The sequence below is a fragment of the Amphiura filiformis genome, chromosome 15 (assembly GCF_039555335.1).
Source record: "Amphiura filiformis chromosome 15, Afil_fr2py, whole genome shotgun sequence".
Lineage (NCBI taxonomy): Eukaryota > Metazoa > Echinodermata > Ophiuroidea > Amphilepidida > Amphiuridae > Amphiura > Amphiura filiformis.
In genome coordinates, this window is record NC_092642.1 from 64,831,437 (window position 1) to 64,844,704 (window position 13,268).

General features: G+C 39.2%; 1 protein-coding gene across 1 annotated transcript in view; it reads left to right on the top strand.

Annotated features, from left to right (window-relative positions):
- Window positions 1-13,268, top strand: part of LOC140171104 (disks large homolog 5-like) — a 172,311-nt gene that overhangs the window by 146,643 nt on the left and 12,400 nt on the right. The window contains 9 exon segments of the mRNA XM_072194272.1: window positions 4,745-5,124; window positions 5,127-5,154; window positions 5,157-5,590; window positions 5,750-6,756; window positions 7,915-8,032; window positions 11,155-11,308; window positions 12,014-12,110; window positions 12,543-12,729; window positions 13,195-13,267. Of these exon segments, the coding sequence (XP_072050373.1) occupies window positions 4,745-5,124; window positions 5,127-5,154; window positions 5,157-5,590; window positions 5,750-6,756; window positions 7,915-8,032; window positions 11,155-11,308; window positions 12,014-12,110; window positions 12,543-12,729; window positions 13,195-13,267 (2,478 nt within the window).

The window sequence follows — 13,268 nt, forward strand, 5'->3', positions numbered from 1 at the left end:
AATAACTTCTCCATTGAAAAGCACGTAAAAATCAACTTTTTCAAACGGCGTTTTCTACCAGGCGTGACAATATTTTTCACTTTTTACGTCATCCCTGTATTAATTAAGGACTGAAATTTTATTTAAGCTTCAATTTTGGGGAACTTTATAGAATCAGTTTTTATTAAAAAATGTTGAAAAGCGAGCGCCGCTATTTCAACACCAAAACTAGCATTAAAACTTGTTCCGTTAGCAGTAATTCGGACAGGGCCTACTTTTCTTGTGAAATCGATTTGTATCATTTCATATCTACAGCCTGTCTCAAAAAAAATTGTGCAAGTGAAAAGCGCCCTCTTTGGCGATTAGAAAATACCGTTGTGACATGATGCTTACATCAACGTCAAGGGCACAGTCATAGCTCTCACATACCGTTTGTTCTGTTCAATTTGCTTTTTTTAATCTCGAGATATGTTTAGTTAAGAACGAAAGGGTAAAATCACAATTGTGCCACTTTTACTAGGAAATGTACATGTAAATCAATGATAGCTGATGTTGATGCGTCTAATATACTCCCCTTCGGGGCTCGTGCATTAGGCGCATCAACACCAGCTGCTGCGATGCGATATGTTGTCTAATTTCATTAATTTGTCAAAGTTCATTACCCATTAGTGTGTAATATTTGTTTGTCTTTTAACATGTCTTGAATGACAAAAGAACAGTATTTACCATGGTAAAATCATTGACATGCACATGTATTTAATTTTACAGCAGAATGTGAAATATTTATTTATCGTTTAATTTGTCGTAAGAGGAAAAAGAGAATCATTATACCTTTATATCATGATAAAACATTAAAAACAATTTTGTATTGTTGTGTAATTGATGCATTCTTTGATTTCACGAAGGAACTCTTGATAAACGTGATGCTATCATTGATTCACATGTACAGTTCTCTTCCTAGTAAAAGTGGCACAATTGTGATTTTACCCTTTCGTTGTTAAGTAAGCATATCTCGAGATTAAAACAAGCAAATTGAACAGACTAAACGGCATTTGAGAGCTAAGACTATGCCCTTGACGTCGATGTAAGCATTATGTCACCACGGTATTTTCTAATTGTCACAGAGGGCGCTTTTCGCTTGCACAATTTTTTTTGAGACAGGCTGTATTTTAGTCATTAATAGGCTAGCATCTTTCATTTAAATCAGAACATGTCAACCTCACGAAGAACATGGTCCCTAAGGACACCACGTTGTCTCCAGTAGCCATATACTTTTAACCGGAACTCATCACCATTGCACCTTTCGCGCAGTGATTTAGTGTAATACGCCCTAAAATTCCACTTATGTCAAGAGAACTGATAGTGCCATTAGGCGAACCTTACAGTATAACTCTCGAAACTGGTTTTCTTCTTATGTGTTTGAAGTAAAATTGAGCACCCTCAAATAAAGTGTATTTGTACCATGAGAAATTAACTGTATATTCCTTTAATATTAGTAAATAATCCAAATATTTACATTATAAATGGCTTTGAAAATTGAAAAGATTTTTAATCAGCGCTGTAACTATAGCCCATAAATCACAACACTAGCTTCTCAAATAGGGTTCCGTTTGTGATTTAAACATATATATAATGTGAGACTATGATGCAAATATATGATGGTGGATTGTGAATGAGCTCACACTGCAAGCTAGTGTATCTTTAACATTATAAACTGGTAACAAAAACTATGTTCCAATAGAGCAAATGACGATGAATGGTGGCATTTACTAAGAGCAGTACACACACATTATTATATGTACGACATTATACCCAGGGCCCTCAAGCAGACCAATTGTGTCGGGACCCAGCCAGGCACTAGGATCCACAACATGCTCATCTATCAGTGCACAGCTCTTTAACCCCAATACATTTGTACATTCATTGAATGACCTTTGAAGATTTGGGTACAAAAACTCATACTCTGCAACTTGAGGTCTAATATTGCACTATGATTGTTTAATTGAGGATATTGAACTATGCCATTGGGATGAGGTCATTATGGTACATAGTGAGGGTTGCTGGGTGATTTCCAACCCAAATTCATGTATTCAGCTGAGCAATTTACTACTATAGTCTGATCAATAATACTTAGTGTCTAGTTGGTTCTGTATGAAGTGAGATATCGGCGAGAGATGTGGTATTCAGTTGAGGATTTCACTACTATAGTCTGATCAATGGTAGTATAGTTGATAAAGTTGCGTCTTTTATGAAGTGAGAAATTGAGTTTTAGCAAAGAGTGGCATTTTAGCTGAGCAATTTACGACTAGAGTCTGATCCGTCCTTTATGATGTTCTTTATGGGCAACTCATTTGAAATTTACATGAGCCCCTATGTGGAAGATTAAGGTCATGTCTACCATAGGGGCGTATGGATTTAACCTGTAATACCCCATTTCTGCCAAGTTCGCATTTCCACTGGGCCTCTCCACTCATCCTGCCACCCTTAAAAATACAAAGCATGTTATGCTTTGATCTTGAATTTCAACTTACCCAATTAATTAAAGCCACACAAATATTGGGCTACATGTGGTAGGTTCTGGCAACTCCTGTGTGCCATCCATATGTAATGACATGATGTGCTAATACAAGAATCGGAATGACAGCCCCTTCCTATGTAGGTTTAGAAGAGGTATTGCCAAGGTATGAAAACATAGGTGAAAATGGCTGCCGTTTGCCTCAATTGGGTGTTGGAGATAAGCAAGTACTGATCATTTCAGTATACCTAGAACTGTTGTTTTCAAGATTATAGTTCAGCCTCCCGGACCTATTTTATACGGATCTCTCTATTATCCAAACAATTGATCTTTGTAGAAAAACATGTTTTTAATGCTTTGAGAATGAGAACTTGATTTCATGCACCGAAGCATTTAGCACTCAAATACCATCTTTCAGTCTATTACCCCATTTTTAGTAACCTTTTTAGCTGTCTCGATGTTAGCGCTTCAGACATTCAATGTAGAATTACATATTATGTGACATGATCAAGGGGAATGAGTTGCATGTCGGCCCTGGTCGAAGATGAGTTTTACAACTTTTTTAAGAGGACGTTTAGAGCTTTCAGAAACTGAAAACCCCATGTTTATACGACTTTTCTTTGTGAAGTTACATCAATTTATCAATCGCTGAAAACAATATAAAACAAAAGAATTTTAACACTTTCTAATTCTTTGCCAATATCTCAAAATCAATAATAGCGACATCTGACTCATTTCCCTTGATCGTATCACATATAATTTACTTATCTGCATTTTTCACTTTTCCGGCCAATGCTTGGTCCCATCATGGCCAGATAAGAGAGGTTCATTTTGTTCTTCCCTCCTCTCGTCCTCTCCCTTCCTTCTCCCCATCCCTCTCCTCTCCTCTCCCCTTTCCCTCTCTCCCTCCCTCTCTTTCCACTCTTCCTTCACCTTACTTCATTTAAAATAAACACACACACTCATCTATAAACATGTAAGAAAATATTCCAGAATATTTCAACAATTTATTTCCAAAGGATAAGGTAGCAGCTCATCGTGATATGACATGAATGTTTCATAATTGGCATGTATTATGCATAAGGCTGACACGAGACAGGTGATCTCAGGGACTAGTGGGTATTACCTCCCAGATATGTACTCACAGAAACCAAACAGTCTCATTAACAAAGACACAGTTCAACATGCTTCATATGCCATTGAAATCTTTCAAATTGACCTTGTGTTATTGGGTATGAGTTTGATACCAAACACATACCAAGTGTCTTTTTCATGAGTGTGTAGGTGTATTGATTTGACAGAACTGGGTCCTTAAAAGAGAGGACATTTTTAACTCTCTCCACAGTGTCGACTGCAGATGACAAGTTAAAACATTTTTTTAGAAATTCAAAAATTTCAGAATTGTGCATTTGCATGACCATATTTGGAATCAGCATGAAAAATACATTAAAATGAGTACAAACAAGCCTAGCATTAGTTCAGTGGTTCTTAAGATAGCTCTTGATATTTTGAGAAAATATCTCAAAACTTGGACTTTTTATGTTGAAGCCATTGGCTAGCATGCAGAGCATTAAGAAGTGTAATGACTAGATGAATGGAATACCGCCAGCAGGGTATTCATATGTTGATGAGCACGGGTAATTCTAGGGCATCTTGTAACAGTTTTGCAAAAATTATGAAACATTTATAGATTTTTTATTAGATATATGGGTCGTGTTTACTTTTGAAATTGAGATGGAGGTTGATGGAATGATGCTCTTTGATATACCATATTTATCAGTATTTTTATTAGTATACACTTTTCATTTTGTCATGTTTAGATTGAAACATGATATTATTTAAGAAGCAACTAAAAGCATATTGGTTTTGACTAATTTCCGGTGTTTAAAATGTCCATAACCTGGGGCAGATCAGAATTGATGTTAAGCAAGTATAAGAAGCTTAATTAGTTTGAAGAGCTACACTGTAATATTCCTATTGTGGCCACCTGTACAGGTACATCATCTCCAATGTACCTGACTTGTACACACAGAGTACCTACACAGTACCAATGTTGCTACTGCACAGCACCCTGCACAATGGTATTGCACTGGTACTACACTGGTACTCCCTTGGTACTGCACAGTACAAGCCAGGTTCCTTAGCGACGGTGTACCTGTGCAGGCGGCCCCAATAGGAATCTTGTAGTGTAGATTAACAATCGTTCAAATGCTAATTATTTTGACTGTTTTTTTCTTTTAATTATTTTAGGTTAATGGCATGCCGGTGGAGAACAGGTCCGTCAAAGAAGTGGAAAAGCTCCTGGAGGGTCGCGACAATGTCATGTTAAACGTGGTCCGTATCACCACACCGATGTCATCGTCTGGTTTACCATCCAGCGCAAGTCCAACTGTTGACTCGTACAAAAGTCACGAAACGTCTTCTTCCAAATCGAGTTTGACTCATCTGTTGTCTCCAAATGAGTTTACGAGCAGCGAAGGAGAATGTAGTAAAATTGAACGACCAAGCACCTTGAAGACTACTAATAAGCACAATAGCGGCGTACAAACCGATGAGAAACGCATAATAGCTGGGGCGGTAGCGGTAAGGAAGACAATCAGTTTGATGATTTTTCCTCCAACGGACATGATTGGCAACTGACTATCAAAGAGGAAGTCCAAAGTTTATTAGTACAAGAGGTCACGCTAATAGCGAACCCTCTCGCAGAAACGATAACCCGTGGGAGGAGAGAAAAGATTCCGGATCAGTGCGCAGACGATCGGATCGTTTTGGCAGTCCCCAATTCAAGCCTGGGGAATATGCTTTTGCTAATGCCAATGCCTTTGTTAGTTCACCATCAAGGCATAGTCTGAAGGAACCAAAGCGGCGTAGTTTTCACCAGACGCAAGGAAGTAGGGACAGCATGAGAGAACTAAAACGTCAGTCACTTCCAGTTCCAACTTCTCCAACTGAAGATATTATCATGTATGACCAAAATAAAACTAATCATCGTGTTACAAAAAGTGGTAAAGACGATATATTACGGAGTCCAGACGGCCCCCTGGGTACGCCGATCCTCCTCCTGTTCACTCAAATTCCAGGCAAGGCAGTCCGAGAGTAGAGCCATTTACAGAACACCGGCGTAAGAAAAGTTCCCGATCGGAAATAAATAGAACTTGGCCCAAGTCTAGAAATCTGCCCGATTTCATTCGGACTCGTGAGAGTGGTGGCCGCAAGCAGAAAAAGACAAAACGTAAAACCATTCCGATTATGACTCCATCGAGTGCGGATGACGAAAACGATGAATCCGAATTGGTACCTCCCATTCCACCGAGTCGCACGTCGTCTTTCAAAGCGCATGGCGACAACAAACTCCGTTGTGGCGGAGTCTCCAACTGAAACTGCGCCCCAGTTACCACCTAAGATATCTGTGTCTACTGCGCTGTCTGTCCCATCGCCAGAGAGAGTGTCAAATGCCAAATCTGAACAAGATAGGAATAACACAGCACCTGCTGATAACTCGTTATGTGCCATGCATTATGCAACTACATCTCTTCCTGCCACAAATGTTGACTTTGATGCTGTAACAGGCAATGCAAATACAACTTTTCGACCAATCTCGACTCCATCTATTCCAGAACACGCCAAAAATACTAGTGCAATACAATCCCACACACAGCGCCCCAACCAACTGGAAGTTGCCACTCCTCGGTACTACTCACCGCAGCAGAGCTCTCATTACGTCCCACGACGCACGCCCTCGCCTTCCACATCGCAGTATTACGACAGAAGAGGGCGACACAGTAGCCGCAGTAGTACCGAGTCCATGCCAGGACTCTCGTACAACTGCCAACCATCCAATGCAATGCTTGTACGTTTACAAAACAATGTGCCATATTACACTGTCCGTAGCCAACCTCTTGCAGATCCGCGACAAACGGCAAACCCGGGCTTCCCGCGTACTCATCCTAATCGTGGCCCACAAAACTCCCTGCATTCCTTGTCATCAGAGGATGACCCGTCGAGGGCACCATCCAGGAACTCTCTTCCGGAATGGAACTTGCGATTCCCACCGCAGGATATGCATCACAGTTTGGAGTTCCCAGCTGATGGACTACCAGTACCTGTGGAAGGTTACCATCGTCCGCCACCAGGATATGAGCCTGGTCCGAATGGATATAATTCTCTACCACCATTGTCTCATAATAAGAGGGTCAGGATGACACCGTCGTCAAGGGCAAGTCCGGGATCGGGTGGCCAGTCCAACAGTTCGCTTGAAAAAGGTGAGTCTGTGTAATTATTAAACGCTAAGGGGTGGCTTCAAAACCCAACAGCCAGTTAACCGACAGCACTGCATCAAAATTTGAGCCCCATCCTATTGTTACAAACAAAGCCTAATCATTGGTTCTGCCAAGGTGCCAGCCAGGCGACTAGTGGTTGTGGTTTGAAGTCATCCCTAAATATATAGGCCTATTGGTTTCATTTTGTTCAATTTTGCAAAGTTTATATGTGTTTTTTTCCTCACAAACTAGAAGGCCTTCCATAGCTAGAAATGTTATCTCTCAAACTGTCATGAGGAATCCATGCACCCCTTATGAAAGACATGACCTTAATCTAACACACGGAAATTGTGAATTTCAAATGAGGTTACCTGAATGGGTAATACCATTTAAAATCTACACGCACTATGTGGGAGTTTAAGGACATGTCTTCCAAGGGGGTGTATGGATTTCAAATAGAATAGCTCAATGGAATTCTTGATTGAAATTTAAAAAAATAACTTATTAAAATCTGTAAAACACTTTCATAACCAATTTAAGAACCAGTTAATTTATCTGAGTGCAACATTTAATTCTTGGGTTCTGGATGAAAAACTATCAAACTTTCTTAGGCAAGTCTATTATATAGTCCGATGTCTTTTTATTGCAACGCACACAGTTTCTAATATTCCGGTGGTGTCTATCATCAGAGTGGCTAAATTTTACTGCAGTGTCGAGAGGGAGATCAAAACCGAGAACCAAAACCCCACTGCGGCAGAGGCATAGCTAGGGGTTGTGGTGCCCAGGGCTAAGGATACATAATGGCGCCCCTCCCTAATTTTTGAAACAAGTGCTAGGCCTATAACTCATTCATTTTGGGTTCAATGAAGTTGAATATCAGTCTTAAATTGATCTTTCAAATGATTATGTGCTGAAATGCGCACGAAAAATTTGACTTTCATCGCTAGGATGGGGCGTAGAAGCGATGCTGAATTGGTCAATTCGGCACCCATTCAAGTAACCCCATTTGAAATTCACACCCCCTGTATGGAAGATTAAGATCATGCGTTCCATAGGGGGTGTATGGATTACAACTGGAATAGCCCAATATATCTCGGTCTTAATACTCATAAGTTGACTATTCTGATAATGTAATGTATATTTTGGCACTTCTCTTTGCAGGAGGATCACTATCTCTTTCTCTTAGTTCCGGTGAGCGAGATAGTCCATTGTCTCCAGGCTCTGTCGGGTCGTTTACAAAAATCACTGAACCAGTTGTACACACCATTCCAGGAAAGAAGTAAGTATTAAACCTCAGTTTGCAATGGTATATTGTTGTTGTTCTGTCAAACCTCGTAAGTCCAATAGCTGCTATGTGTTAAATATGTACAATACAATATATTACATTGCACATATTTAACACCTAGCAGCTATTGGAGGTATGAGGTTTTGACAGAACAGCAACGATAGGTTACCCCTGGGTAGTAAATGTCGCTAGCGTAGGGAAAATCATCCTTCAACGTGTGTTTATATGCACCGTGGGGGTTAATTTAGTGGGCAAGATTTGAATCTGCCACTGCAACATCCAACATGGCGCTACTCTCAACTTGAGACGAGACAGAATATAGTATAAGTTTGGTGGTTACCGCTCTGGAAATTGTGTATTGTTCTATGGGCCACTATTCACCCTTTGCACAGACCCGCCATCTTGAACCAAAACGAGGTTCTCCCTGCAAACACATGTGCAGAAGGTGCATTTTTATTTCTCTCGCTTTTCTAGCAACACGCCTTTGCAAAGCGTATGCGGTAATTAAAGTACGCGTTTGACAGGTGTACTCACACAACACGCAGTTTGCGGTTAGAACCTCGTTTTGAGATGACCGTGCAAAAGGTCAATAGGATCCAAATCACTGGAGCAATTTAACTCAAAATTTAGAATAAGAATATTTGTGTGTTAAGTAGAAAACATGGTGTGTTACATTTGGACCACAATATGGTCACGCACCTTTAACTTTGCTGCTTTTTTATCAGCTTTTGTGGCTAGGATGGTAGTTTCCACTAATGTACCGTTTCAGATAACTTATTTCCTACATCTACATTGCATTACACCCCCTATGGAAGATATGACCTCAACATTGCATTACACCCCCTATGGAAGATATGACCTCTACATTGCATTACACCCCTATGGAAGATATGACCTCAACATGGCATTACACCCCCTATGGAAGATATGACCTCTACATTGCATTACACCCCCTATGGAAGATATGACCTCAACATTGCATTACACCCCCTATGGAAGATATGACCTCTACATTGCATTACACCCCCTATGGAAGATATGACCTCTACATTGCATTACACCCCCTATGGAAGATATGACCTCTACATTGCATTACACCCCCTATGGAAGATATGACCTCTACATTGCATTACACCCCCTATGGAAGATATGACCTCTACATTGCATTACACCCCCCTATGGAAGATATGACCTCAATCTCACATACAGGGGTGTAGATTTCAAATGGAGTCACCCATTCAGATAACTCCATTTATAATTCACTCTCCTGTGTGGAAGATTAAGGTCATGTCTTCCATCGGGGTGGATTTCAACTGGAATGGCCCATTCTGTGTATAGAAATTGAAGGCAAGTTGTTTGTGATTACCATGCAGTGAGAATGAAGAACTTGTAGCTACTTTAACCCGGTGTCATCTGCAGACTGCAGACAACAAGTTAAAAATTTTCTGTAAAAATTCAAAAGTTTCAGAATTGTACCTTTTCATTATCATATTTGGAATTAGCATGAAAAATGCATTAAAATGAGTACAAGCAAGCCTAGTATTGGTTCAGTGGTTCTTGCGATAGATCTTGATATTTTGAGAAAATATCTCAAAGCTCACACTTTTTATGTAGAAGCCTATGGCTAGCATGCAAAGCATTATACCAACCAGGTTAATTGGCACTTGCCCTTTGCATAGTGTGTTAGCACATATATTATTCAATCAATCTTTATTCATAAGAAACACACAGAGAATGTATAAGAAACCCAGCACATGGTTTGGGAGACCCAAACACATGCAGGGTAAAGAACAGACATATAACACAATTACATGACTAGGAAGGACAGTTCAGCCAAAAATATATAAATAAAAAATATGTTTGTTCCCAATTCAAATCTAAAACAATTTGTGGGATAGGCATTTACAACGGGAGTTCATAACAATTAGTAAGTTTTGTAGCAAGTTTTCTGTCGGACAAGTTTTGGACTGTCAAGCTTTCGTCAGGAGTAGCTCCGATTTCTTCAGGACAAAGTACGTAAGAATGAGACGTGTAGGCCACAACAATTAGTAAGTTATTAGCGGGTTCACTGTCGGACAAGCTACTCCTGACGGAAAACTTGACAGTTCCAAACTTGTCAGACAATACAATACAATACAATAAACGGAATTTATATAGCGCCTTAGCATAAGTATGAACAAAGCGCTTTACAATGATCTTAAAAAGTACAACTTACACTACATCTTAGGCTACACTTAATGTACAACTTAATTAAAAAATAAAAACTTAGTTTGGAAACAAATATGTTTTCAGATTAGATTTAAAAGTGGCCAGACTATGTGAAGTACTGAAGTTTTACAGGTAATTTGTTCCAGAGAGCTGGCACAGAATTACAGAAGGCATTATTCCCATATGTTGTGTGAGTTCTTTTACATTCAAGCAGACTGCCATCAGCATGTGATCGTAGGAACATACCATCAGAAAATGTGTGAGATTTTAGGAGATTTTGTAGTGAGATTTTAGGAGATTTAGCAGACGGCGAACTCTTACTGAAAACTTACTGATTCAATCTAAATTTCAGTAAATTTGATCACAGTGCTTTCCCATGTCTGATTATAAGCTATGTTGGTTTGCATTGAACTTAAAAACTTGGGGTCATGATTCAAATCTTAGATGGGTTAATGCACCTTTGTAAAATCATCAAAATTATATTAAATTATAAAACATCAAAATCGATTGTTGCCAGGTCAGGTCAACTGGTTTGCACTATCTGTGTTCGGAACCATGATCAAAATGATCACAACACAAAGTCAGTAGTTTGCTAACACATATGTAAACCAAGCGTGAACCGGTAAAGGTATATTGTATTCATTACAACGGTGAATCGATAATGTCTGTGTACTCAAGCGGAAACAATTACTATAGTGAGTCAGGTGCATGACTTTGACTTGGTGGTATATATACAAATAACATGGGTGTATCCATTTTCTGAAAATTGGAAACAGAGTTTAGTCTTCAAAGATGGCTGCTAATCCAAAACATGGGCCTTCTCTATATTTTTCTCCCACTTGCTAACATCCCTTGTGCTGTGTGATGTAATCTTAATGATATATTCTATATCTTTGTCATTGTTGCAGCCCTGATGATCCTAGGTCAATCCGAATTGAGAGGAGCACTGAGCCGCTTGGCATCACCATCAAAGAGAATAATGGCGCTATATACATCCAGTCTGTGCAGTCGGAGAGTTTGGCGGCAAGGGCCAAGTTGAAAATTGGTGACCAAATCTTAGAGGTAAGAATTCAACAAAAATTTGCCCATTTCATCATAATGACCGAGGAGCATATAATCAGCCAAAAAGTGATTCTTTATTTCAAATATGCATCTGAGGTCTAATGGGTTATGGTGCAAAAATGACTACACTGTAAAAAAATGGGGGGGAGCAATTGAATCTCCTGTAAATGCAAGCTGGGATTCCAAATCTTACCCCCGAAACTATACCAAATGTGATGAAAAAGAAACCACCAAAAATTGGCCCTCGTCTCAGTTCATTGTGGTGCCTTGCTTTCACCATCAGAAAGCAAGGCACCACAATGAACCAAGTCGAGGGATAATATAATCTGATTCATATTTTTGACAACCTGTTGATGGAGAAATCATCTGGCAACTCCGTTGCCAAGTGTGATCAACAATTTATTGCTGTTTAACAATCATAACATCAACAATATCACTGAGAAAGATACCTGGTAGTTATCAAAATGACTGCAGCTAAGTGCATTATAATCAAGACTAGTTTATAAAAAAATATATAATGACCTGAACAAAACTAATCACTTGAATAAAAAATCAAAGCAGAGAACTGAATGTCAGTGCTGAGAATGGAAAATGTGTCACAAGTGTGTTGCAATAGCCTTATGTGTGGTAGAACAAATATCAATGGTCAAATATTATCATGTAGTAGAATTTTGATTGCCAATCTGTACTCATTTTAAATTTCAGTTTAATGGGATCAACCTGCGTAGAGCCAACTATGAACAAGCTGCCCACATCATCCGCCAAGCTGGCACTAGTATCAATATAAGTGTACAGTATAAGAGTAAGTATAACGCCTTTGTTTCGCAATTGATAAGAGTACGAACGAGTATTGAAACTGATTTAACCCAAACATACTGGATGTTTTTTGGTGGAGGGGAAGGAAGGAAGAAGATGCAGACATGCAATTTTTATTGTCGTCAATTGTGTCAAATTAATTATTTTGGTTAATGATTTGCAGACCATAAAAGCTTTAACATAAAAATTCCATGTTTTGAGATATTTTCTCAAAGTGTCAAGACCTATCTTAAGAGCCACTGAATTAATACTGGTTTGTACTCATATCATTTAATGCACTTGTCTTGTCGATTCCAAATATGGTCATGAATATGTACTATTCTGAAATTTATAATTTTTAAAGTAATTCAAAACTGTCGTCAGCAGTCGACAAAGATTAAAGAAGTGTTTCTAATTTCATTAATACATCTATTTTCAGAATTATCAGCGGATGGTCATCAACGTGACTCCATGTATTCTAGTAACCAGTCCACCCCTGTCGCAACCCCAACCAGTACACGGACAAACTCACCGAGCTTTACATCCAGACCAACGTCAGAAATAATATCAGATACCGGTACGATGACACCGCCAACACCAAGGGTTAGCAGAATTAGAACATACAGGTATGTCTGCCATGGGTGAAATAATATATATAAAGGGGTAGGGCTGTATCAAAGATTTCCAAATGTTATGTTCGGCTGAAGATTGTTCCAATCTTTAAATGTCCTTGGCACAAATGAAAATTTAAATAGGTCGATGCGTGTGTGAAATTCTATGTAGGATGATTGGTTAGATCTTCGTATGATCCTCTGGGCAGATTGCAGGTAGTTTTGGACTGGCAGCGCTAAGTGCCCCCATATGGCTTTTTGGCAAGTTATCCTCCTCCTTGTTGATAACATATCCCAATCTAGCTCCTGTATGAGTTCATTTACACTAGTCTTCATTTTGCCATAGCTTTGGTCTACATTTTTCAATAACCCTCGCACAGTCAAATGATGTAATTTGTACAGACTATAAGAGGAAGATACTTTCTTTTGCTAAAGTATGTGTCATTACAAATAACCAACTTATTTTGTCTCTACTACCAGTGCTAACTCTGCTGATGACAATGCGGCCATGCAGTCCAGTGAACCACCTCGGTTTGTGTTCATGAAAAGGAGCA